A 27,694-nucleotide genomic window follows, 5' to 3' on the forward strand; every position below is an offset into this window, starting at 1 on the left:
TTTCCGGAGTCTGGGTCTTCCCTCCTTAAGAAGCAATAAAGCTTGCCGCAGAAGAATCCGGCTGTCCGAGTGTGTTCTTGCCGGCGAGAACGATAGCTTGGGACAAGTGGTGCCGAGAAACCTGGAAACTGCATACCATCACTGGCGCAAGGGAGATCCCCCGTTTGTGGGGCCAGTTCAGAACTGCAAGACACGTAAGGCTCTGTAAGGTATGTTTGGTCTTGAAATTTCTCCAGTGTTAGAGGCCTTTTTGTATGTTTTCACAGGGCTCGTTCTTTTTCTTTTGATCACGTACTGCTTCCACCACTGGAACTGCTGACTGGTTCTCAGTCGTGATCAGGCACGGTTAGATAACAGGGCAGCGAGCAGTATGGGAAAGCTTTGTGGCAAGACTCCTGCCAAGCACAGGCAAGGGCCAATGCCACTGTTGAAGGGGACCAAAGAATATGGACTTTTGAGTTACTTACAGGTCAGGGACAACATGCTACTAACCAGACAAATTACCATTGGGGAGCATACACCCAGATCTCAGCTGCCGCCATTAAGGCATGGAAGGCACTCTCTAGGAAGGGAGAAGCAAGTGGACATTTGACAAAGATTACTCAGGGTGCCCAGGAGTCATTCTCAGACTTTGTGGCTAGAATGACAGAAGCGGCAGGAAGAATCTTTGGAGACCCAGAGGCAGCTATGCCTTTAATTGAACAGTTGGTCTATGAACAGGCTACCCAGGAATGCAGGGTGGCTATTACACCTAGAAAGAGCAAGGGATTGCAGGACTGGTTAAAGGTTTGCCGTGAGCTTGGAGGGCCACTCACTAATGCTGGTTTAGCAGCTGCCATTCTACAAGGGCAAAAATGCCCTGACACGGCTGAGTTCAAACTCTGCTATAATTGTGGCAAACCAGGACACTTAAAAAAGGACTGTAGATCCCTTGTCAAAAAGAGAGCACCAGGATTGTGTACTAAGTGTGGGAATGGCTATCATTGGGCCAGAGATTGTCGCTCAGTCAAGGACATCCAAGGCAGGCCCCTGCAGCCAGAATTTCCTCAAGTAGTAGAGAATGAGGCCATTTCAAAAAACGTGTATCAGGGCCCCAGATCTCAGGGCCCCAAAACATATGCGGACCCCACAGTCCGCAGGGCAACAGAAGGATGGGCTGGATTGGACCTCCGTGCCACCACCCGATTCATGATGATGCCCCAAATGGGGGTGCAGCCCATTCCCACTGACTACAAAGGGCCTCTGCCATCCGGAAGTGTCGGCCTAATACTGGGCCGGGCCTCCCTTACCTTACAAGGCCTTATTGTTCACCCTGGAGTCATAAATCAAGTTTATGAAGGGGAACTTCAAGTTCTCTGTTCCTGTCCTCAGGGTGTCTTTTCTATTTCACAAGGGGATAGAATAGCTCAGTTAATAATTTTGCCAAGCCTACATGGCTGTTTTCCTTCCTCTGGTGTCCCTTGAGCTTCCAGAGGGATTGGTTCTACTGGAAATGATTCTGCTTATTTAATAATGCCTCTTGACTCCAAGCCATCCTTAGAATTAGTTATAGAAGGGAAACAATTTAAAGGGATTTTAGACACAGGAGCAGATAAAAGTATCATCTCTTCCCACTGGTGGCCAAAGCTTGGCCCATTACTCAGTCATCACATTCTTTACGGGGGCTAGGTTATCAGTCCTGCCCCACTATTAGCTCCCGTTCTTTGAGTTGGCAAGTGCCTGAAGGTCAAATGGGACGATTCAGTCCCTATGTTTTACCACTCCCAGTAAATCTCTGGGGGAGAGACATTTTACAGGCACTGAGAATGACCTTGACTAATGAATACTCACCACAAGCTGTTCAAATGATGAAGAAAATGGGCTATAAAGAAGGAAGAGGATTAGGGAAAGGAGAGCAGGATAGACTGGAACCTATCCCTCAAGAAGGTAATAATGGGAGACAAGGTTTGGGTTTTTCCTAGGGGCCGTTGAGGGCTCCATGCCCATACCATGGCTTACAGAGGAAGCTGTGTGGGTTCCTCAATGGCCTCTCTCCTCTGAAAAATTAGAAGCAGCCACAAAACTGATTTCTGAACAGCTACGCTTGGGTCATTTAGAGCCCTCTACCTCACCCTGGAATACACCTATTTTCGTAATTAAGAAAAAATCTGGCAAATGGCGCTTATTACATGATCTTAGAGCAATTAATGCACAAATGCGCCTGTTTGGGCCAGTTCAGCGAGGGCTACCATTGCTTTCTGCCTTACCCAAAAATTGGGAAATTATAATTATAGATATTAAAGATTGTTTTTTCTCTATACCTTTATGCTCTCAAGATAGGCAAAGATTGGCATTTATCATCCCAGCCATTAATCATTTAGAACCTGATCAAAGATACCAATGGAAGGTCCTACCTCAGGGGATGGCGAATAGCCCCACCATGTGTCAACTGTATGTACAATTGGCACTTAAGTCAGTTAGAAAGCATTTTCCATCATTACTTTTGATAATTTATATGAATGACATTTTGATTTGCCATAAAAATTCACAGTTATTGCAAGATGCATACCCTATATTAATAAAAACGATAGGGCAATGGGGATTGCAGGTGGCCACCGAAAAGGTGCAAGTTGCTCGAATGGGAGCCTTCCTAGGGTCACTCATTTATCCTGACAAAATTGTTCCTCAAAAATTAGAGATTCGCAAAGATCAACTACATACCTTGAATGATTTCCAAAAATTACTGGGAGATATTAATTGGCTAAGACCATTTTTGAAAATTCCCTCAGCGGAATTAAAGCCCTTATTTGATATATGAGAGGGAGATACCCACATCTCCTCCCACAGAGCATTTACCCCAGTCTGTGTTTACCCCCCTTTCTTGTTTATCCTTTCAAATGATTCATTTGAAGTCTGTTCCAATGATTCCTGTTGGATTTCTCAATGTTGGGATGCAACAAAGGACACCCACACCATGGTGGCCCGGATCCCACGTTGGATCCCTGTTCCGGTGGAAACACCCTCCACCTTATCCCTATTTCGACAAAAAAGAGATTTTGGCATTACTGCTGCCATGATCATAGCAATTTCAGCCAGTGCAGCTGCTGCTATAGCTGCAGGGTATGCTATGGCTAGGACGGTCCAAGCAGGCACAAAATTAAATCAGCTTTCAGTCGATCTGACTGATGCCATCAATGTCGAAACTTCTGCTAGTGCCCAGTTGAAGGGAGGGCTGATGATTTTGAATCAGCGCCTTGATCTGGTCGAGGAACAGATAAGCGTCCTATTCTAGTTGGCCCAGTTGGGTTGTGAAAGAAAATTGGGCTCTCTGTGTATTACCAGTGTCCAATATGAAAATTTTATTCGTGCAGCTAATCTGTCTAGACAGCTCTCCTTGTATCTTGCAGGAAGTTGGTCCGAGGGGTTCGGTGAGACTCTTGAGGCCTTGAGGGCGGCAGTTTTAAGGATCAACTCAACTCAAGTGGACCTGTCATTGACAGAGGGCCTCTCCTCCTGGATTTCATCTGCATTTTCTTATTTTAAGGAATGGGTGGGGGTAGGTTTATTTGGTGCTGCCATCTGCTGTGGACTTGTGTTAATGCTCTGGTTGGTTTGCAAGCTCAGAGCCCAACAAACATATGATAAGGTCATGATAGCTCAAGCACTTGCTGCCATAGAGCAAGGGGCCTCCCCTGAAATTTGGCTATCTATGCTCAAGAATTAGTCAGCATTTGTGATTTTTTTGGCTGGCCTCTTTTGTAGAGTTCGCCCTAGGTCATTTAGTAGTTACTGTCACATAGCACTGTGGTATCCAGGGACGGGCAACTTTCCTCATGCACAGATCAACCTAAGACACGGGGCCTGGTAGCGATATGGTTACCCTATGACGGGAAAGGCTGTGACATTAGAGGAACGACCTAAGACAGGAGCCACAGCGGATGGGCATAATTACACAGACCTAGTCCAGCCTAATTTTAATAAAACAAAAAGGGGGAGATGTGGAGAGCCATGCCGCGAGCAATCGCCATTATAAGATGGCACTGGCTTCTGCTGTGCCTAACTAGTAAACAAGCCTTGTGCACAAGTGCGAGAGTGAACTCATGCCTAGTCACTGCCTATCTCGGGGCGTAGTAATGAGGTGATGGGCGAGCAACAAATCAGGAGCTGACACGCCACATCAGGTGCTGAAACGCCATGCTGAGGGCTATATAAGCAGCACCATTTTCCAGGGTCTGGGTCTTCCCTCCTTAAGAAGCAATAAAGCTTGCCACAGAAGAATCCGGTTGTCCTAGTGTGTTCTTGCCGGTGAAATTGATATCTTGGGACAGAATAACAAAAAAACATAAGATAGCAAAAACTCTTCTCAAGGATAAAAGAACCTCTGGTGGAATCACCATGCCTGACCTAAAGCTGTACTACAGAGCAATTGTGATAAAAAGCTGCATGGTACTGGTATAACAACAGACAAGTAGACCAATGGAATAGAATTGAAGACCCAGAACTGAACCCACACACCTATGGTCACTTGATCTTTGACAAGGGAACAAAAACCATCCAGTGGAAAAAAGACAGCATTTTCAACAAATGGTGCTGGCACAACTGGCGTTTAACATGTAGAAGAATGCAAATTGATCCATTCCTATCTCCTTGTACTAAGGTCAAATCTAAGTGGATCAAGGAACTCCACATAAAACCAGAGACACTGAAACTTATAGAGGAGAAAGTAGGGAAAAGCCTCCAAGATATGGGCACAGGGCAAATATTCCTGAATAGAACTGCAATGGTTTGTGCTGTAAGATCGAGAATCGAAAAATGGGACCTCATGAAATTGCAAAGCTTCTGTAAGGTAAAAGATACCGTCAATAAGACATAAAGGCCACCAACAGATTGGGAAAGGATCTTTACCTATCCTAATTCAGATATGGAACTAATATCCAATATCTATAAAGAACTTAAGATGGTGGACTCCAAAAAATCAAATAACCGCATTAAAAAATGGGGCTCAGAGCTAAACAAAGAATTCTCACCTGAGGAATACCGAATGGCTGAGAAACACCTGAAAAAATGTTCAGAATCCTTAATCATCAGGGAAATGCAAATCAAAACAACCCTGAGATTCCACCTCACACCAGTCAGAATGGCTAAGATCAAAAATTCAGGTGACAGCAGATGTTGGCGAGGATGTGGAGAAAGAGGAACACTCCATTGTTGGTGGGATTGCAAGCTTGTACAACCACTCTGGAAATCAGTCTGGCGGTTCCTCAGAAAACTGGACATAGTACTACTGGAGGATCCCGCAATACCTCTCCTGGGCATATATCCAGAAGATGTTCCAACTGGTAAGAAGGACACATGCTCCACTATGTTAATAGCAGCCTTATTTATAATAGCCAGAAGCTGGAAAGAACCCAGATGCCCCTCAACAGAGGAATGGATACAGAAAATGTGGTACATTTACACAATGGAGTACTACTCAGCTATTAAAAGGAATGAATTTATGAAATTCCTAGGCAAATGGATGGACCTGGAGGACATCATCCTGAGTGAGGTAACCCAATCACAAAAGAACTCACATGATATGTACTCACTGATAAGTGGATAGATATTAGTCCAGATACTTAGAATACCCAAGATATAAGATACAATTTGTGAAACTCATGAAACTCAAGAAGAATGAAGACCAAAGTGTGAATACTTTGCCCCTTCTTAGAATTGGGAACAAAACACCCATGGAAGGAGTTACAGAGACAAAGTTTGGAGCTGAGATGAGAAGACGGACCATCTAGAGACTGCCATATCCAGGGATCCATCCCATAATCAGCCTCCAAATGCTGACACCATTGCATACACTAGCAAGATTTTGCTGAAAGGACCCTGATATAGCTGTCTCTTGTGAGACTATGCCGGGGCCTAGCAAACACAGAAGTGGATGCTCACAGTTAGCCATTAGATGGATCACAGGCCCCCCCAATGGAGAAGCTAGAGAAAGTACCCAAGGAGCTAAAGGGGTCTGCAACAGTATAGGTGGAACAATAATATGAACTAACCAGTACCCCACGGAGCTCTTGTCTCTAGCTGCATATGCATCAGAAGATGGCCTATTCGGCCATCAGAGGAAAGAGAGGTCCATTGGTCGTGCAAACTTCATATGCCTCTGTATAGGGGAGCGCCAGGGCCAAGAAGTGGGAAGGAGAGGGGAGTGGGGAGGAGGGTATTGGGGACTTTTGGGATAGCACTGGAAATGTAAATGAAGAAAATACCTAATAAAAAAATAAGAGAAAAAAACTGACATTTATGTGTGTGAGGAGACAGGGGAGAAAAATTGTGAAAATCAGCAAAATTGTAGGGAAGGAAATATTGCTATCCTCTAACAACACAAAATAGCTCAGTTATGTAGTGATAAACAAAAAAGTTCAAGAGTCACATTAGAACCTGCAGTAAAACAGTAGAGAAAAGAAGAGGGCAGGAAGGAGGAGGAGGAATAGGAAAGGGGAAGCAGCAGCCTGAGGAGTCAGCATGTGTAAACATATAGAGTACTAAGAACCAATGAGAAGCCTTCAGAACATTATGTGGCAGATAGTCCTGTGGTCCACAGTGACCTGATTTGCAATGGGCTAGAGCAGTATTTGCTGCCAAGCACCTCAGTAGCAGCCATACATTCCCAGCAGCTCTCCTAGATGTTCCCTTAGTTCACCAACACAGATCTCCACAGCCTTTTGCACAGACACATTAGTGACTGTTGCCATTGACATATATGTTGCTGTGGAGGACTTTCCAGAGAGACTTGTGTTAAGCTGCCATTTCTAAAGAGACACTATTGTGCTGCCCTGAACACCACCTCTCCAAACCCATACATACCCTAGAAATTGGGATGCTGCTTATATGTTCTCACTATTACACCAGACCCCAGCTATGTCAGCAGTGTGCTTTCACATACTTCAGACACGACAAACACTATACAGAACTAACCACATTGGATCTTAGAGCCGCTGTTACTCTACACATGCCTGAGTTAACTGATGCTGCGCGTACCAGAGCCATTGCTAATAATAAATAGCAAATTCATCTGCAATTCAGACTTCAGAGAAGCAGTGAATCTATATAGTTATGTACGCTGGAATCTAAATCTTAAGGCAAATTCCAGAGGCAGTGTCACACTGAGAGCATCCATAACCTGGATCTTAGCTATATAGTTCTTCCACATGTGTATTCTCCAGAACTTATCTCTGTGTACTCCACAAGTAACCCTGTTTCACACACTATTACAAAGGTTATACGAGGGCTATTGTTCTCACACACCCTGGGATCTCAGTTTCCTAAACTGCTACTATCCTGTGACATCTTGACCCAGATGCTGTAGTACATGGACCTATGGGGGGTATACCTTGAAGTACATGGTACTCTAGGGGTATACCTAACCATTTTATCTCTACAGTCCCAGGTTTTTCTATCACTGTGGTGTGCTAGACCTGAGCAATAAGTCTTGCAAGAACCTATCCCTGGACTGCTGCAGAGCCACTCCAAACCGCCCTCCCAGACAGTGTTGCACACAACCTTTGAGAACCTGAGCAGACTTCATAATCAGTTTCCTAGCGATGAAGAGAATTGGTTACTAATGCAGTAGTGCTTCCTGTTGCCCATTCAGGAGTCAACCACCTCTCAAGAATGTTAGCTAACCAGAGAAGTCACAAGTTCTGAGTCCAAGGTCAACCAGTACCATGATTCCCAAGAATCAAAGCCTTGCCTATAAACTATGCCACCCACTCTCCAGGCAAAACAGTTACAGTTCCCCCAGCCATTCAGAGCTAGAGTACTACCCTCAAAGTCTGATGTTTAAAGGCACTCCACAGCCCCAGTGCGCAGTGTCATGACTGCTCTACCAGAAGAGGCCTCAATGAGGGGTGACAGATGTACAAGAAAAGAAGAAAACATGACACCACTGAGGGGCCAGTGTGATTCCCTAGTAACTGGACCCTTATATATTGCCAGAGAAGGGTGTACAAATGATCATCGTATAGAAATCCAGTGATTAAATCTAGTGAAAGATGTTCAGATGAGAGCACATCTCATAGCTTTGAAGAAGAACCAACACACTATTTCGCTCTACATTTTACACACACACACACACACACACACACACACACACACACACACACACTGTAGAGTTTATCCCAGAAACAGAAGGGTAGTTTACCACCAGACTACATTAATTGTTAATTGTATCTTTTACATTTTATATTTTAACACCTGAGGATGTAGCCTTCTTTGGGTAGATTGTTTCTAGATACAGCAAATAATTACAGGGGTACTTATTAAATACAAATGAACCAACCTAGAGCCCTGGCCACAACCACCCACTCCTTTACTGAATTCTTTATATATATATATTAGATGTTCTCTTTATTTATATTTCAAATGTTATCCCCTTTCCTGGTTCCCCCTGAAAGCCCCCTATCCCCTCTGCCCTCCCCTTGCTCACCAACCAACCCACTCCCCCTTCTTAGCCCTGGCGTTCCCCTATACTGGGGCATCGAGCTTCACAGGACCAAGGGCCTCTCCTCCTATTGATGACCAACAAGGCTATTCTCTGCTACATATCCTTAGTTTATGCAGTTGGAGCCATGGGTCCCTCCATGTGTATTCTTTGGCTGGTGGTTTAGTCCCTGGGAGCTCTGGGAGTACTGGTTGGTTCATATTGTTGTTGTTGTTGTTGGGCTGCAAACACCTCAGGTCCTTGAGTCCTTCCACTAGCTCCTCCATTGGGGACCCTGTGCTCAGTCCAATGGATGACTGAAAGCATCCACCTCTGTATTTGTCAGGCACTGGTGGATCCTCTCAGGAGACAGCTATATCAGGCTCCTGTCAGCAAGCACTTGTTGGCATCCAAAACAGTATCTGGGTTTGATGACTGTCAATGGGATGGATCTCCAGTTGGGGCAGTCTCTGGATGGTCTTTCCTTCAGTCTCCACACTTTGTCTCTGTAACTCCTCCTATGGGTATACGTCTTTCTTCTAAGAAGGACCAAAGTATCCACACTTTAGTCTTCCTTCTTGAGCTTCATGTGGTCTGTGAATTGTAGCTTGGCTATTCTGAGCTTCTGGGCTAATACCCACTTATCAGTGTGTGCACACCATATGTGTTCCTTTGTGATTGTGTTACCTCACTTAGGATGATATTTTCTACTTCCATCCTTTTGCCTAAGAATTTCATAAATTCACTGGTTTTAATAGCTGAGAAGTACTCCATTGTGTAACTTTACCACATTTTCTGTATCCATTCCTCTGTTGAGGGATATCTGGGTTCTTTCCAGCTTCTGGCTATTATAAATAAGGCTGCTATTAACATAATGGAGCATGTGTCCTTATTAAATGTTGGAGCATTTTTCTAGGTATATGCCCAGGACTGGTAATGTTGGGTCTCAGGTAGTACTATGTCCAATTTTTTGAGGGACCACCAAACTGATTTCCAGAGTGGTTGTACCAGCTTGCAATCCCACCAGCAATGGAGGAGTGTTCCTCTTTCTCCACATCCTTGCCAGCATCTGCTGGCACCTACATTTTTGATCTTAGCCATTCTGACTGGTGTGAAGTGTAATCTCAGGGTTGTTTTGATTTGCATCTCCCTGATAACTAAGGTTGTTGAACATTTCTTTAGGTGCTTCTCAGCCATTCGATATTCCTCAGTTGAGAATTTTGGGTGCCCTTGCATTTGGAGCATAGATGTTCAGAATTGAGAGTTCATCTTGGTAGATTTTGGCTTTGATGGGTATGAAGTGTCCTTCCTTATCTTTTTTGATGACTTTTGGTTGAAAGTCAATTCTATCTGATATTAAAATGGCTACTCCTGCTTGTTTCTTGGGACCATTTGCTTGAAAAATTGTTTTCCAGCCCTTTACTCTGAGATAGTGTCTGTCTTTGACACTGAGGTGCATTTCTTGTATGCAGCAAAGTGTTGGGGGTCTTGTTTGCATATCCAGTCTGTTAGTCTATGTCTTCTTATTGGGAAATTGAGACCATTGATGTTAAGAGATTATCTTCTATTTGGTTTGTTGAAAGAAGATTACTTTCTTTTCCTTCCTTGTGTTGGAGTTTTCCATCTATTATCCTTTGTAGGGCTGGATTTGTGGAAAGATATTGTGTAAATTTGGTTTTGTCATGAAATATCTTGGTTTCTCTATGATAATTAAGAGTTTTGCTGGGTATAGTAGTCTGGGTTGTCATTTGTGTTCTCTTAGGGTCTGTATGAGATCTCCCCAGGATCTTGTAGCTTTCATAGTTTCTGGTGAGAAGTCTGGTGTAATTCTGATAGGGTAAGTCTGCCTTTATATGTTACTTGACCTTTTCCCTTACTGCTTTTAATATTCTTTGTTTAGTGTGTTTGGTGTTTTAATTATTATGTGACAGGAGCAGTTTCTTTTCTGGTCCAATCTATTTGGAGTTCTGTAAGCTTCTTGTATGTTCATGGGCATCTCTTTCTTTAAGTTAGGGAAGTTTTCTTCTATAATTTTGTTGAAAATATTTACTGGCCCTTTAAGTTGGGAATTTTCACTCTCTTCTATACCTATTATCCTTAGGTTTGGTCTTCTCATTGTGTACTGGATTTCCTGAATGTTTGGGGTTAGGAGCATTTTGCATTTTGCATTTTCTTTGACTGTTGTGTCAATGTTTTCTATGATATCTTCTGTACCTGAGATTCTGTCTTCTATGCATGCATCTGTGACTGCTGGTCTCTTTCCTAAGTTTTCTATCTCCAGTGTTGTCTCCCTTTGTGTTTTCTTTATTGTTTCTATTTCCATTTTTAGATCCTGGATGGCTTTGTTCAGTTCCTTCACCTGTTTCTTTGTGTTTTCCTGTAATTCTTTAAGGGATTTTTGTGTTTCCTCTTTAAGGGCTTCTACCTGTTAACCTATGTTCTCTTATATTTCTTTAAGGGAGTTATTTATGTCCTTCTTAAATTCCTCTATCATCATTATGAGATGTGATTTTTAAATCAAAGTCTTGCTTTTCTGGTGTGTTGGGGTAACCAGGGTTCACTGTGGTGGGAGAACTGGGTTCTGATGATGCCAAGTAGTCTTGGTTTCTGTTGCTTATGCTCTTGCACTTGCCTTTTGCCATCTGGTTATCTCTGGTGTTAGCTGGTCTTGATGTCTCTGTCTTTGGCTTGTCCCTCCTGCAAGCCTGTGTGTCAGTACTACTGGGAGTCCATTTCTCTCCAGGAGGAATTTGGGTATGGAGAGCCGTGTTACAGGGCTGGCGGAGAGCTATGATACAGGGCCGGCTCTGGGGTGCAGACTGAGACCAGAAGGATCCTGTCCCCAGCTGATCCTTGGTTCCTATGTCCTGATGGCTCTGTGAGGGTCCCTCTTGGGCCAGGAATTTGAAGAGAAATGGTGGTCTTACCTGTGCTTGCAGGTGTGTAGGCACTCCTGGGAGACCAGCTCTCTCCTGGTGGTATTTGTGTATGTGGCTCTGTGGCACAGGATCAGCTCTGGGGGGAGATGGAGACTGGAAGACTCCTATCCCAGACCACCCCTCAGTTCCTGTGTCCTGAGGGTTCTGGGAAGATTCCTCTGAGCAGCAGTGGTGGTCCTACCTGCACTCACAGTCCTGTCTACACTTCTGGGAGGCTCACTCCCTCTCAGCGCTATTTGGGTAGGGAGACCTGTGGGCAGAGGATCTGTTACAATAGGAGCAGAAAATTCTACTTATTAAAAATCTGATTGGCTAAATATGCACATTATATTAACAGGTCTAAAGCCTGAAACTGGCTTTTGGACCCACTGGAAACTGCAAGACCTCTGCACAACCACCATTCATGGCAGTAAGCGTGTACCTGTGAAGTTGAGAAGGAGCGTCATTCCCAGTCAGGAGCACATACCAGGCAGTAAGTAATGTGGCAACTTAGGTGTGGGCAGGTAGCCACTGTCATGTATGCTAGGCCAGTTATTTGTCTTTTTTTCTAGCAATTTAATTAGGGATGATCTAGAATGTCGTTTAATCTGTAAATAACTGTCATTGCAGTATGTTTTAAGGCTTTTTCTTGTCCACCTGCTGCAACACGCTTGTGTCAATCTTTAGGGCTCCGGATGTTCTCACTTAGACTGTGTGGCTAACCAGATGGCAATGTGTCTTGCAGCAGAGAAGTTTAACTTTTTAATTTTGTACATTTAAACCATATTTCTTTTAGAGTGTAAGTCTTGTTGCACTTTGTCAAGACTTAATAAGGTTATCAAATTGCTTACCTGTGATTTTGCTTCTATATTTGACTGACTCACTGAACCCATTTGGAATTTATTTTGTGATAAGGAGTATGAGTATTTCCTCACCTCTTCTTTTCAAAATGGCTTATTTATTAAATAGTCCACTTATAGGAAAATTGAGATATCAATTTGCTTTGAAATATCTTTGTATTTTCTCCTGTTTCTTGAATTCTATGCCTAAAACTCTACACAAAAATCAGAGCTCCTTAACTACTCTCAATTAATGAACTTTTAAAGACAAGTTTCTTTCTCTCCTATTTATGCTGTGACTTCAGTACCAAGCACAGTCTTGATGTACGGGTTTCACTTCTCACCAGCTGGATCAGGATGAAGGCTTTTCAGTTGAGCACAATGTGGAGAGAGCTACCTTCTGGTGTTTTCCTTCAGATATATGAGGCAAGAAGGGGTGACCTTTCGGTCTACTCTTTGGCTAATGTATGATGCTACAATTATTTAACTAGTTCATTATGACTTTTAAGATCTGTACATTTGGAAGTGATTGATCACAAATGGTTTCCTACTCTTAGCTGTATAAATATCATGACACATGATTCCTATCTACTAGTAATTATAGGAAACAGCTTGCTTGCTACTGATATCCTTTAATAAGCTTTCTAGAATGCCATACATAAACCAGAAAAGATCCTACATGCTAGAGGTCAAGACACAAAAGATATGCTTTCTTAATAGCATGCTTTAGTGCTGGCAAGAATCTGTCATTCTACCAGGTGAGTGCTCTGAGAGCAGTCCCTTCCAATCAGAGGGGGTGGAGGTGCTATCACCTCCCACTTCCACACAGCTATGACTTCCCAGTTTTGCCACTAGAGAGTTAAAGAAGTCCATTAAGACTGTGTGCACTCCTATTGTGTATTTATTTGCCTGTCAAAAAATTTTAATGCTTCTTCCATTTCACAGATTTCAGGTATAATATGAATTTTTATAGCATTCAATTTTTAATTTAATCTTTTATTTATTTACACTCCAGATTTTATTCCCCTCTGGCTCCACCCTCCCATACCTCCTTCCTGCCACCCTGTCTCCACAAGGATGTCCCCGTCACCCACCACCCACCACCCACCCCACCAGACCTCTAAACTCCCTGGGGCCTCCAGTCTCTTGAGGGTTAGGTGCATCTTCTCTGACTGAACCCAGACCCAGCAGTCCTCTGCTGTATATGTGTTGGGGGCCTCATATCAGTTGGTATATGCTGCCTGGTTGGTGGTCCAGTATTTGAGAGCTCTCAGGGGTCCAGGTTAATTGAGACTGCTGGTCCTCCTACAGGGTCATCCTCCTCCTCAGCTTCTTCCAGCTTTTCCCTAAATCAACTTCAGGAGTTAACCATTGGTTGGGTACAAATATCTACATCTGATTCTTTTAGCTACTTGTTGGGTATTTTGGAGTACATCCTGATTGGTCCCTTTTTTGTGGGCCCTCCGTAGCCTCAGTCATAGTGTCAGGCCTTGGGGCCTCCCCTTGAGCTGGATCCCACTTTGGGCCTGTCACTAGACCTTGTTTTCCTCAGGCTCCTCTCCATTTCCATCCCTGCAGTTCTTTCAGACAGGAAAAATTATCGGTCAGAGTTTTGACTGTGGGATGGCAACCCCCTCCCTCACTTAATGCCCCGTCTTGATGTTTAACATATATCTGTCTAACTGGAAGAAGATAGGCCAGGGCTAACTGTGCTTCCCATCTGGCAGATTCTTTTTGTAATAGATAGTGATTAATACAGTGACCCACAACCAGTCAACATGCTGAGAGCAAGAGCTGGCAAGTTCAGCTCTAAATGAGACATCTGTATCATGTGTCCTCTCAAAACTCAGCATCATCATGGAAGATGGGGAGGAAAGATCCCAAGATCCAAAGAGAGAGATGTCTGGCATGAAACAGTAACTCATTCATGAATTCACAGTGACTAGGACTTTGTGCCCAAGACTTGCACAAGATCAAACTAGCCAAAATCCCAGCAGGAAGAGTAAGGAGCTATAGAAGAGGATATTGGCAACTGAGGGCTCCTGAGGAAGGCAGTGTCAGGTTTCTTCAGTGGGGTGGCCTTGGAGAGACTGTCCATGCTCTCAGATGATCTGAGACCCATGCACCCATGCAGTTATAGGCAGCAATAGACGCTCTCAGAGGTATTTAAAGAGGGGACAGAAAACATGTAATGTTGGAATAGGAACATTTTGGTGGGTAAACTGAATAGAGAGAATAGAATTATAGATTTTATCAAAACATTATATATAAAATATTTTTAAACATGATTCAAGCTTTTTAAATAATGTAAACATAAAAATATTTAAAATACTGTCAACAATTACTCTCAGATCATAAGGACCATCTATATCAATGTAAACAATACATAAACATGCAGAAAATAATTCACAATAATATTAGATTATGATAAATACATCTCTGTAAAAGAAAAATGTAACATTTTATAGCTTATTTTTATTTTATGTGAACTAATGTTCTTTCCTGCATGTATGTCTAAGCACCACATGTATGCCTGGTGCCCTCAGAGACCCCTAGAACTGGAGTTATGGACAATTGTGAGCCACAGAGCGGAATAAAACCTCTAGGAGAGCAGCCAGTGTTCTTAACCACCAGCCCATCTCTTCAATATCCCAAAATTTTAAAATGTTTAAAGTATTTTTGAGACAGGACCTAGCTACATAGAACATACTGTTCTTCAACTCAGAGGTCTGCCTGCTTTTGCCTTTGCTGGGTGCTGGAATTAAAATCATGAACCACCATGCCTTCAGAGACCTTGAAGAAGACATCAAATCCCCTGGAACTAGTCTCATAAAGTTGTGAACTGTCCAATGTGAGTGCTTGTAACCAAACCCAGGTCCTCTGCAAGAGTAGCAATTATTTTTAACAACCAAGCATCTCCCCTGCATCAATATACTTTTTTATACTATTATTTTTAGAGTTATGGATATAGCTGATTGGACTTTCCTTATCATGAAGTCAACGCTTTCCTCTTTCCATCATTGGGAAACATCATCAACACTGGACAAATTAAAGTTAGTGATACATGCATACAGTACATACTTTATAAAACACATTAACACTTAACAATGAACATTACTGACCAACAAAATTTGAAGTAAAATTGTAAGAATAATTGTTGCCTAGCAACACAGTGATACAGAAGATAACTGAGGAGGGGGAAAAGCTAGGCAGGATGAGATGATCTTGTGAAAGCCTATCAACATGAAGTTCTGGGCCTAAGAGACAGACATTCTTTGAGGCAGAGAGCGCCATCAAGCAAACAGTGTTAAATGCTTGCTTTCCCTAATGATGCTGTCTCTGAGGCACCGGAGCAGGAGTGCTGCATGCTTTCACACTGTGGCTGGCAGCACTTACTCAGAGGGTAGACTGTCCCCTCACTCAATAGCTGCTGTGCTTGTTTGGAAATGTACTTTTTAAAACCAGGGATAAGTGACAGACATGAGACACTGACCCTTGCGCAGGGGAAGGTAAGAGTATTTATGTAGTCATGGCGACATGCCTAGAAAGAACTTCCCCAGACATGTTATCAACAGATAGAGCATAGTAATTTCCTGCAACTAACCTTAAATCCCATGAGGCGCCTGATAAGATGTTTAGAGGATTGATCCTAAGGAAAGTCAATAAAACATGAGCAACTATGGAGAGAAAATAACAGAAAAAAAAATGCCATGAGTTAGAATGAGAGCTCTCCAGAGTTAGCATGGAGAAGAACCAGATAGACCCCTTGGAACTGAAGAACTTAACAGCCAAATACAAACACAGCTGAGAGACTTAACAGCAGTCTAAAGCAGGAAAAACAAAAAACAAAAAAAAAATCTGCACTTAAAGACAGCTTTTGTGAATATTCCAATCAGATGAAAGAAAAAGAGAAAGTAGAAGAAAAAAGAAGAAAGACAAAGAACACAAAACCGAAAACCTGAGACATGTGGGCACTATTACACAAACAAATATCTGAGTCTTGGGGTCTCAGAAGAGGGAAAGTATAAAATATATGTAAAACAATAACCCTAGACATCCCTAATCTTGGCAAAGATACAGCCATTTAGGTTCAGGAGTCCCAAAAGACCTAACCCATTTTTGGTATTTTTAATGAACCTGACAGTTCCTGCTCAGCAAACTGAACATACGCTTATGTTCTGCCTGGTGTTCTGCCTGTTGTCTTGTCCTGCCTAACCAGCAGCAAGGGTTTCAACCAGTTACCTTTGTTCCACTGCTGCCCTGCTGGCCTCCATGCAATTTAAGATTGTAGTCTGTGTGATGCGGAAACCAATCACAAATGTGAAAAGAGGGATTTTATTATATCTGATGCATGTTCTTTTGGAGAATGGACTTTTATTCACCTTATATTCCATAATAATCTCATTGTAAGAATGATGATAGCTCTTTCTCGAGTTTGTGTTCCTTCTAGTGCTAACTGTAAATAGGAACATGGTGGAAAGTTGGGTTGGTGAGGAGTAAGACTTGCCACTGTGTTAAAAATAATGAGCCAGGACTAGGCTAGAAAGGTGCTTGCTTTGGTTTTTTTTCTACTTGTCTTGTTAGTTCTCATTGCAACAAAAGCAGTAGAGATTTCTGGGGAATATAAAAATGACACACCCCAATCTGTATTCACTGACAGAGCTGACCTAGGATAAAGCCTGTGCCTCACTGTTTCAAGAGGAAAAAAAGTCCTGGCGGTGACTCCAGTGTGCGTTCTGTATGGAGACCAATCCAATAGCTTTTGGGTCTTCAGATTTTGTTTTGTTTAGGACAGTGGTTCTCAACCTTCCTAATGCCTTTAACACAGTTACTCGTGTTGTGGTGACCCCAACCATAACATTATTTGTCACTGCTTCATGACTGTAACTCTGCTGCTGTTATGAATCAAAATGTAAATATCTGGATTTTTGATGGTCATAGGTGACCCCTTTGAAAGGGTTCTGTGGGCCTAAAGGAGCAGAGAACCACTGACTTAGATGGCCTTGGGCAACTATAAGTGCTTAAGTGCCTCTGCCTTCTGGGACAAAACTCTTAATGCCTTAAAGGAAATTCAAATGACATCCATGATCCTATTCTCTTAAGGTAGTGAAGATAAGAAGAGAATTACTTTCGGGTTGAGTCTGAAGACATGATGCTGTCCTCCTGTGGAGCCCGGGTGTCATTGTCAGCTCCTCCCCTGTTAGACCTAAGAAGGCACAATGCAGGCTAGCAAAACCAGATAGGATCCAAGCTTTCTCTCATTTTCCTGTGGAAGAAAGGACCAATTTTCCACAGAAAATACACCTGTTTCATCTGTTTCTCTATTAATGCCTTCAATTGGTTTTATTAGGCTGTAAGGCATGTGGGTTTGTGGTAAAGCCTTAAATGGTCATCTAATGAATGACTTGCAGTAGACACTTTACAGTGGTCTTCTTTTCTAGTGTGCAGTACAGGGTTAATACCTCCACTTGTGTGTGTATAGAAGTAACATCACGCTAAAGATTATTATTAAACTTATTTATTCACTGTACATCCGAATATCAGTCCCTATCTTCTCCCTCATACAGACCCTCTCCCCATTCCTCACTCCCATTCTCCCTTGAAAAGGGGAGCCCCCTCTCTAGGTATCACCCACCACCACCACCCCCACCCCAGCACATGAAGTAACTGCAGGACTAGGCATATCCTCTACCATTGAGGCCAGATAAGGTGGCCCAGTTAGAGGAACAGGCTCCACTGGAGATTGTTTCTTAAAACTGGCTTCCATTCAGGAAATTTTATTCTCTGGCTCACTGTTTTGTAGGAAATAAAGTTCTTTGGAAAAGCAGTGCTGTGAAATGAGGAGCTAGCTGGTGTTTGCAGCTCAGCCGGTGAAGGTGGTGCTGGGTTCCCCGCAGGACTGAGTGTTGAGATCAGCGGCCTCCCTGGTTAATACCTTCACTACAACTTTATGAGGGCTTGCAGACGGGACATCCAGATAGTTATAAAGCAAAAGAACTGCTGTGTTATTAAATTTTCATGTTATACACCACAATAACTAATACATAGCTGCATCCAGACAGAAGAAAGGAATAATTCCTGGTCATATAATGGCATTAGCTTTCAGAAAGCTCACGATGGTGATTTGGCAAATAGGACTGTCACAGCCAAGAAGCAAATGGGAAACTAGGAGACACCTTCTCATGAGAGTAATTACCTTAGGAGGTGTTCAAAATTGGAGAGCAAATGGGAGCAAATGGGAGTGAAATAGAATAAGTCACTGTCACTGAATACTAAAATTTTGTTGACTGTAGTAGAGTAAGCAAAGAGTAACCTGACAATACCTCTGACAGAGTTGCATGTGCACCTTTACAAGCTGTTCCATAGTAAGAACATTCTAAGAACTCTAACTATCTACTTTAAGGTTATCTTTAAAATGGCCACACATGACAATAGTCTGATATTCATATAGGCCCGTGTCAGACACACACACACACACACACACACACACACACACACACACACACACAGGAACACACACACACACATACACGCAGAAGCCTGAGGCTGAGTATCTTTCTGTAGCACTCTCCACCTTATTTTTCGAGATGGGTCTCTCTCTGGGACTGTAGCTCATCTATTGGCCAGATTGGCTGCAGGAAGGCACCAGGAACCTGCCTCTCTCTGTCTCTCCCCAGCATTAAGAATCAGTGAAGTATTCCGACTGACTAATAACCACCCACATTAGGTGTGAAATATTTTTAAAATCACACTTTTACAAAACAATCTTGGCTTAATTTTTGTTTGTTTATGCCTGTATTACTTGTATGTGAAGTTGGACTATGAAAGTTAGAAAACCATTTGTCTCATCTATGTGACACAGGGTAAGGGTGAAAGAAAAGCTTTGCAATAAGTTCAGATAGCCACTGAGAACTTCCGTTTGGTTCACTGACATCAACTGGAGACATTTTCACATTAAAGCAAATACAAGTATTACCAGAGTAAAAGACAAAACTCACATGAATTGCAAGAAAACAGATTTTAATTTAAATGTAAAATGTTCTGTCTTTGGGAGGTACCTTTTTTTCTTTTACTTTGTATTGGTTCTTTGTGAATGTCACATCACCGCTCCAATCCCACTCATCTCCCCAACCCTTGCAACCTCCCCTCCAAAAGAAAATAACAAGAAATAATAAAAAAAAAAAAACTAAACCGAAATACTGTCATGGAAGGTGCAGTGTGGCCCAGTGTGTGCACAGTACACCCTTTTGTCTGCACATCTTTCCTTGTAAGTGTTCGCTGCAGCCAGCTATTGGCTTGGCGTGAGGCCTCTGGCTTCTGCTGCATCTTCAGTACTGAATCCTCACTGGGACTCCTCTCAGACATCCTTGGTTGCCCTGGGTCATGGAGCTTCTGCAGTTTTGGATCTGCAGGGCTGGCTCTTTCATGTGCTCCAGCAGCTCATACATGAGGTAGATGTTAGGGTGGGCCAACTCAAACCCCTGAATATGGGCCTGGATGGTAGCTGAGTTGGTCAGCCTGGAAGCTCTCCTGACCCCACCATCACACCACCGGGACAAGCTCCCCAGTACTGTCCCAGCCAGCTCACCAATGCTGCAGCTGACAAAGAACAAGGCTGGCTCTCCTGCTTTCATGACTTCAGGGCCAGTTCACCTGCACCCCACCCATGCCACCACAAACCAGTTCTACTGTGTTGCCCAGTCAAGGTGCAGGGCCAGCTCTCCCAACTGCTGCAGCTGGTGGGGACAGCTCTCCCATGGTCACACCCTGTGAGGCTCACCTGTGCCCTCATCACTAGGGTCAGCAGGGCCAGCTTGGAAAGCCATCTTTATATGGTTTCTTAGGATTTCATTCTACACTATACCTGAACATTTGGGGGATCATGAATCAGAGTATCTCCATAATCACTCTTCATGTTTTTGGCACCCTAGAAACTAGAAAGAAACCCTCTAAGTGATGGAACCTCTAGCCTGCCTTCTTTTTCATATCTGAGTTGGATTTATAACAACTCAAAGGTCAGTGGTCTACATTATAGCTTGTCTGTTGGAGTGTTTTAGTTCACTTGTACTGGAATTATCATTCTACTTATTGTGTTAACGAGTCATATTCTCTTACTTAGTCCTTTACCAGCTTGGAGAAATCCATGAGTTTATATGGTTTTCTTTTTAAAGAACACTTTAGAAAGGAATACTGTGATTATGAAAATGTCTTGTGTGATACTTTTCATTTATAAAGAAGTTCACATAAAAGCTGCTTAGGAATCAGAATTGGAAATCACATTCCTTTCTCTGTTAGAGTCAAATCATAATGGTATCATTATGTGCTAAGTGAATTGACAAGCAAACCACAAGTATTCTCACATAAAAAGATGACATCTTGATGGAAATTAAAATCAAGCAAAACAAGGTGATCACTGACAAGGTGAGACTAAGACACAAGCTTAGTGACTGAGACGCCAAGATAACCTGCATTCATCCAGCACCCAGTGTGTTAAAAATTTCAGTTTTCTGATGTGAAAGAGGAGTAAGATGAAGGCCTCATCAAGACTCTAGAATTCTAAATGTATTTGACTAAAGCAGGTGTTTTTGAAATTGCATGTTAAACATAAGAACTGGGCCAGGCAAGATGGGTCATCAGTTAAGAGCACATGCTGCTCTTGCAAGGGACCCAAGCTCAGCTCCTAGAACCCTCTGTTCAACTCCGTGACTGTCCACACTCAGATTTACACACCCATAAAGACATTTACACAGGCACATGATCTAAAAGTAACAAAAACGTTAGTGCTTGTGGGCAGATTTTGTACATGGAATATCACTAGGAATGGCTTTACTACTCAATATTGGTTCTGTCTAATTCAAGTCCAATATTCTAATGGCTTTTTCTTAGTAACTAATTTGGTAATCACTGTAACCACCTTCTGTGTATGGTTACTACTTCTGTTTAAGCTTCTGCGTGATTATGCTTTGCTCTGAGTTTTTAAACTTTTAGTAAGAATAATTGCATTTCACCTTTTCCTTGGAAAATATATATTATTTAATGGATTTACATATCTATGTTCATAATAAACTCTAGTCATAATCAGCTAGACACCCAGGAAACAACTAAGAAGAACAGTCTTCTTCTACCTTTGGTATGTATACAAGACTCCAGTTACAGGTACCTGGGCTAGGAAGCTAGATTACAAGTATTCTTGAATTGGATGCTAATACAAAGTATTGCCTCATGTGTGCCCTTCAGTGTATGTGGCAAAGGGCACCACTTCTGACCTTCCAGTAGCCTGGATGCCTGGACAAACACAAGAAAGTCAATTGATTCTTTTTTGTTGACAAGGCTTTATCATATACCTTAACATATAAACACATTACCAAAAAGTGTTGTATGTAATATAAAGAAACTTTAATGACAAGCACTATGAAGTTGATACCGCATTAATTAATATACCAACAATTTAAATAAATGTTGCCCTTACCTTCATAAGTACTTATTCATAAATTTATGTCAGCATCCATCTACTGGTGGCAGAACTATGGAGTAAGTATTCATCTATTTATTAAGCCTGTCATTTGTGGCCCAACCTGAGGCCTCAAGGTGTTTGAGGCTCCATACCCTGACTACAACCTCTATTGGAGTTTCACTCTTGCCATTTCAATGTTGGCATATTTTGTATGGCAAACACGTCTGAAGATATCAAATTACTAACTTTAAATATGCCTATTTTCAAAAATACATCCTCACTAAATACTTCTTTTTTACGTATATGATCCAAATTCATTGGCATGAGCGTTGTGTAAAATCTTTCCCACATATTTGTATTGTTCTCTGTGAGACATCTATTGTGAGCATGGCTACAGGCTGTCGTTTTTGTCTGCCATCCAGCACTTGCTAGCCAAGTGTTGTGTGCTAGTCTTGGTGTCAGCCACCAGGGGAGGGGACATCTGTACTGCAGCCAGTCGGGTTTGTTACTCCCTTGAAATTAAAAGCATATGAAACAGATACAGCTTCTTAAGGTTTTTTTCTTTATAAATAACATAAACTTAAATAACAAAACAATAAAATTCAAATACAACTTAAAGTAGAGTTTAATGCTGTAATCACAGAGGGGAAGTAAGCATGATTATCTGTGGGAAGAGCATTACTAAAAGTTGTGTTCCCAAATGTGATTTATACAAAAGATAGATTTACTTGAAAAAATGTAAAGATTTCTGAAATTTATTTTAAGGGATTATAAAATATTATTTTGTGGTGAGATGAAATACAATATTATCATCATTATTGCTATTTTATATACAGATTTTTAAAACATCCTGTTAGCAATACCTTTTCAATTTGAGTGGATTTTGTTCATATTAATCAGTACAGGCATGTTCCAAGCCTGTGATTTTGTAAAACCACCTATAGATTCTATTCTATAATAAAATGTTGAGAACATTCATTTTTCCGGATTATAGTTCTCACTGGAAAGCTTTCAAACACTGCTCATCGTCTGTAGTTTGTGTGGGGCTTGATCATCTGACAAAGCATCCCAGCAGCCTTTAGGTCTGACATACCTTATATAACATCATCTGCATTATTAATATTATTATAGCAGCCATTTTATAAGCAGATAGTGATATTAAATATTCATTATCAGATAGTCAAATCTAACATACTCTTAAGGGTAAATTAATTTAAGAAAAATATCACGTCACTAACATCATGATTGTACAACCACTTTTACAACTTTTTACAACCTTTACTAAATCTGATTTTTGTGTATATTCTTCAAATCTTTCTTTAATGCAGTCTTTTAAAATAAACAAAAATGCGCAAGTCCAGCTTGATCAGTTTTCAGTAGTTTTCCAGCCTTTCTTGGTTACTGAGAGAGAGAGAGAGAGAGAGAGAGAGAGAGAGAGAGAGAGAGAAGAAAAGTCCACTGGAAAGAAATCTCCCTGCTGAATGAAACTGGTTTCTCAAATACCATGTACACTTAGGTTATTGCCATAGGAAGAAAATGGGCTGTTTTTTGTTCTTTCTTCGTTTTCTTCCCTTTGACAGGAAGCCCCTTTTGATTTAAGGCAACGAACATTTCCCCTCCGCTGTGTGTCCATTTAGCTGATGCATAGGTGTTATAATGGTTTTCCAGAATCAGTTCTTTGAAGTTGCAATCCTCATTGCATTCTTTCTGATAAAAACAAGCCAAAAAACAAACACGATTATTAAAGCAAATTCTGGAGGAGAATCAAACTAACCACAAGCAGATGATGGTCTGTGGAGGTGAGATTCATGTGATTTATTTTAACCTCAGACTGAGCAGATCTGACGTGGTTTAGTGGTTTTACTTATGGCACATATTGCCGTAGGCCAAAAGCATTTTAAGTTTAACAAAAAAAATAATAATACAAAACACATTTAGTTATGTCCAGTTGGGCAGTACATTTCTACTCTTTTTAATGTTGGCGTCCCCAAATCTCTTCATTCTCTATCCACCAGATATTTACTGTAGAGGGGGTAGCTTCTCTCTCCTGCAGGTGAGGGACTCTTTAGTAAATTTGACTTCACTTTCTACCATGTTACCCTCAATTGTAACAAAAGTAAACAGTTACTTAGTTTGATCATCCATGCAGAGATGTGTGCTCATGTGATTGAGCCTCTATTCTGTCGTTTGCCTACCTAGGCATGATTCCACAGAGCTACAAGAACACAATGGGAAATGGCCTTTGCTTTACTACAGTGGGATGAGCTGTCACATACTGCCATCATACTAAAGTGGAAACGGTGTGAGTGCTTAGCGTTCAAAGACCATAGCTGGGAGACTGATGTTGATAAATGAACTGAACGATTCAAAATTTTTCCCAAGAATTTTCATGTCAGCAAGGTGCAAATTGGGTGGATTCTAACAGAAAGAGCTTTAATTCTCAGAGATGCAGAGTTTAGGTTCCAAGTGCCAATAGTGCACAAGGGATTCAGAATTGGCAGGATCCCTAGGGATCAGTCATTCCAAGCCATCTTACAGATGAAGCATCTAACATCCAGGTAGCTTTAAATAAAAATCTCAGGTCATACAGAAAGTAGTTTGCCTTAGTGCTGGAGTAAAGAGTGGTTAATGGGATAGTCCACTGGCACCGCTGGAATAACACGAATTCCAGTTTTCAGAAAAGCAGATAATTTTGATAGAGTAGGTTTGAACAATAACTTATCAGTTATTAATACCTTTGCATAGAGTTTCCCTTCCTTGTTCATGGCAAGATAGTATTCACTTTCCACCCCTTTGATTGCCACAATTCCAACTGCCACGGTCCTGATTTCCATGATGTCTGCAAGGAATCACACAAGCATATATCATTACTCACTAATCTGGAGACATATTTCCCTAACACACGGCCACAAACAGCAGAGTGATCATGAAACACAGAACTGCAAACTGATACAGGTATTACATGGAGAAGGACATTTACTACATGTTCTGAGTTATCCTTTAGAGCAATACTTCAAATCTACCATAGTGACAATGTAGTTAATATTTGCTGGATTCATAACATAAAAGTATCCCTCCTGTGTATGAAGTTGCCCAGTCATCATCACACACTGTAGGGCAGGCATCCTTGCTACAGCCACTTCATTGATGAGGATCTGAGAATACAGAGAAGTAAGTAATCTACCAAAGCCTGACAGCTGCTAAATGGTGAAATACAAAAAGGAAGGATACACCTAACAATGTTGCTCTTCATGTTTGTCTATATTTATCTTAAAAATTATTACTGATAAATAGTTCTTGACTTCACTGAAAATGACTATCTTTAAAATTACAACTTAAGCAATTATAAATTATAGCAAGTAGAACCAACTATCTTTTAAAATGATTGTTTTAAACTTAATGATTTAATGCACAGAGATGATTCAAAATTTAATCATAAAAATCATATTAACATAAGATTATATACTTTGTAATTAACTTCTTAATCTTTGTGGAATTTATTCTACTAAACAGGTACTTTACAATGTTAGCCAAGTATCCTCTTTTACTATATATGATATAGAGGACTGGAGCCTCGCTTAGCCATCATCAGGGAAGCGTCTCACAGTAGATGGAAATGAACACAGCGATCACTCTAGGGCAATGAGCAGAAAGTGAGAGACTTTGGAGCACTTCATCAAACCCCTCCCTTCAGGGCTCAGGGCTCTATGATGACGATGTAGAAAGATTGTAAGAGCCAGAGCGAATGAATGACTCCAAAGAAATAGCTTCTTCTAGACACAGCAGGACTGATTCAGAGATGAACTCACAGAGACTGTGCACAGAGCCTGCACAGGGAAGCCAGATGGATTCTCAGCAACTGGGAGGCAGGGAATAAACATGGGCTCCCACCCCTAACCAACAAGCTATCTCTAATTGATACCCATTGCCAGTGGAGCCTCACTAGGTATACAAACCACACATTAGGATAGGTCCCACACCCTGGAGTAGTTGGCTAACACAAAATGAACTCAGTGGTATTTTTGCAGACATTTTGTCTTATTCTGCTTTGGGTGTTTGTTTGTTTGTTTGTTTGTTTTGTCCTCTTGGTCTTTTGCTGGTATATTTTGGGTTTTGTGGGTTTGTGGAGGATTTGTGTGTGTGTGTATGTGTTTGGTTGTGTTTGTTTTTGTCTATTTTTAAAAGAGAAAAAGAATATGGAGTTGGGTGGGTGGGCAGGTAGAGAAGATCTGGGAGGAGTTGGAGGAAGGGGAAGTGTGATCATGCCTAGTCAGGATTTGTCATGTGTGTGAACAGCAGTAGTCAGAGGTACCTAGTACAGCAGCACAGCGGAAACACTGGCATCTGAGAAGCAAAGGCAAAGGAATGTGTATTAGAAGTATTTGTGAAGTGTTGTTAAATGCATGAAATCCTGTAACTTTAGGAAACAAATTAAAAACTTGAAATCACAAGCACTCCTGTAGAAACACCTTACTTGAAAGAAAAGAAAGCTTTCTGGAGAACACTGGCCTGAAGAGGCTATGGAAACTTTACACATCAATGACAAGCTCACGACAGGGTACGTACAGTCACACAACAGTCAGCAGATTTTCCCTAGAGCCACTGCCATGCCAGGCTCAATTCAGAGACAAGCACCTGCCTCAGGCTCTTATGTAACAGTTGTCCGCAAACCGTAACTGTTGAATGACAGTTACTGGTCCTGTGATATGTGGGCTCTGTGCCTTTTAGGACCAGTCATATCACCTTGTCCCCAGAAGCTCCTCTATTCCTCCCTCCACCCCCACCCACCATGTCCCTTGTCCACCTCTTTGTTGTTGTTGCTCTTTGACACCAATCAGTGGTAAACACTGTTAATCTTATCAGGATAAAAAAACAAAAAAGAATTGTAAGGGTTTTTTGCTTCAAATGGGATAAGAATATGCTTGAAATAGCTAAGTACTTGTATTTTTAATTGCCTGACAATAAAAAAAAAAAGGATTTTTTCATACCAGGAAATGAGCAGACCTAAAGTCATTCGGTGGGATAGCATTAAGAAGCACGATGGGGAACCAGCCCTGATTGTCTGGTCTGTAACACCCTGTCTGCTGGGCCCTGTGAAATCAAGAAACCTGGAAATTGAAAGTATTAAAGCTTGTTTGTGCACAGGCAGAGTGGGGATGCACTTCTTTCCAACAGCTATAAAAACCTGTGGGGTCCTCAACTGTCCAGACTTCTGGAACTTAGCCTCCACCCTAAAACAAGAGTTTGAAAGATTTTCAGAAAATATAAAAACATGTAACTTACAGATATTTTATCTACCAGAATAACTTAATTGTTCTTGACATTTTAATATACAATAAATAAAAGGTACATATGCTTTCTTATATAAGGCAAATATAAGATGGCATCTTTCTGTGGATCGATATTTCTATTTACAAATTAACTCACTCATCCCCAATGAGATGAAGCACATTACATTACATAGATGCACCAGACCTTTAACATAATGAGAGAGAGAGAGAATGAAACATAAAAATTAAGACAATATATAATGTATATTACCCATTAACCTAGCCAATAACACCTTCAGACATTACTTAGGTGTCTAGCTTATACACTAATAACTTTTCTATTTCCAAAATTCCACCATTCCACCTTTTTGCCTGTTTAATCTTGTGTCACATTTGAAACCCTGGGATTCGTCGCTATACTTAAACAAAATTCTCCCACTATCTACTTGTGAAATTTCAAGTACTCCTTTAATCCTGCACTCTCTCTCTCTCTCTCTCTCAATACTGATACTAGCTCCATGTTATTGTCAGGAGCTTCATGATTTAGAGTCCTATAACTTTCCCTTTCAAAATTATTTCCAATAGTTATGTGGAAACATGTTCTACTCCAGTGTATTAATATTTATTTCCTAACACTTTTTAAAGCATTATGCTGGAAGGTTTCAAGGGAAGCACATATAAATATAGATAGAATAATACACATTTCAAAAATGAAAAAAGTAGTTTGATGGTTAGACTAATTAGACCATTTAATTTTATCT

The 27,694-nt window shown here is 41.4% G+C and overlaps 2 protein-coding genes across 2 annotated transcripts in view; one reads left to right on the forward strand and one right to left on the reverse strand.

Moving 5' to 3' along the window:
• The window catches only part of Fam227b (family with sequence similarity 227 member B), a 170,158-nt gene that overhangs the window by 47,443 nt on the left and 95,021 nt on the right, over positions 1–27,694 (forward strand). The window contains exon 11 of the mRNA XM_085834499.1: positions 11,729–11,863. Coding sequence (XP_085690625.1) covers positions 11,729–11,863 — 135 coding nt within the window. The remainder of the gene's footprint in view (positions 1–11,728; positions 11,864–27,694) is intronic.
• Positions 23,069–27,694, reverse strand: part of Fgf7 (fibroblast growth factor 7) — a 56,161-nt gene continuing 51,535 nt past the window's right edge. Inside the window, exons 4-5 of the mRNA XM_021156378.3 lie at positions 24,399–24,502; positions 23,069–23,370 (exon numbers count right to left, since the gene is read on the reverse strand). Coding sequence (XP_021012037.1) covers positions 23,176–23,370; positions 24,399–24,502 — 299 coding nt within the window. The 3' untranslated portion in view covers positions 23,069–23,175. The remainder of the gene's footprint in view (positions 23,371–24,398; positions 24,503–27,694) is intronic.

The sequence above is a fragment of the Mus caroli genome, unplaced genomic scaffold (genome assembly GCF_978045245.1).
Source record: "Mus caroli unplaced genomic scaffold, Mus_caroli_1 scaffold_2, whole genome shotgun sequence".
NCBI classification, from domain to species: domain Eukaryota; kingdom Metazoa; phylum Chordata; class Mammalia; order Rodentia; family Muridae; genus Mus; species Mus caroli.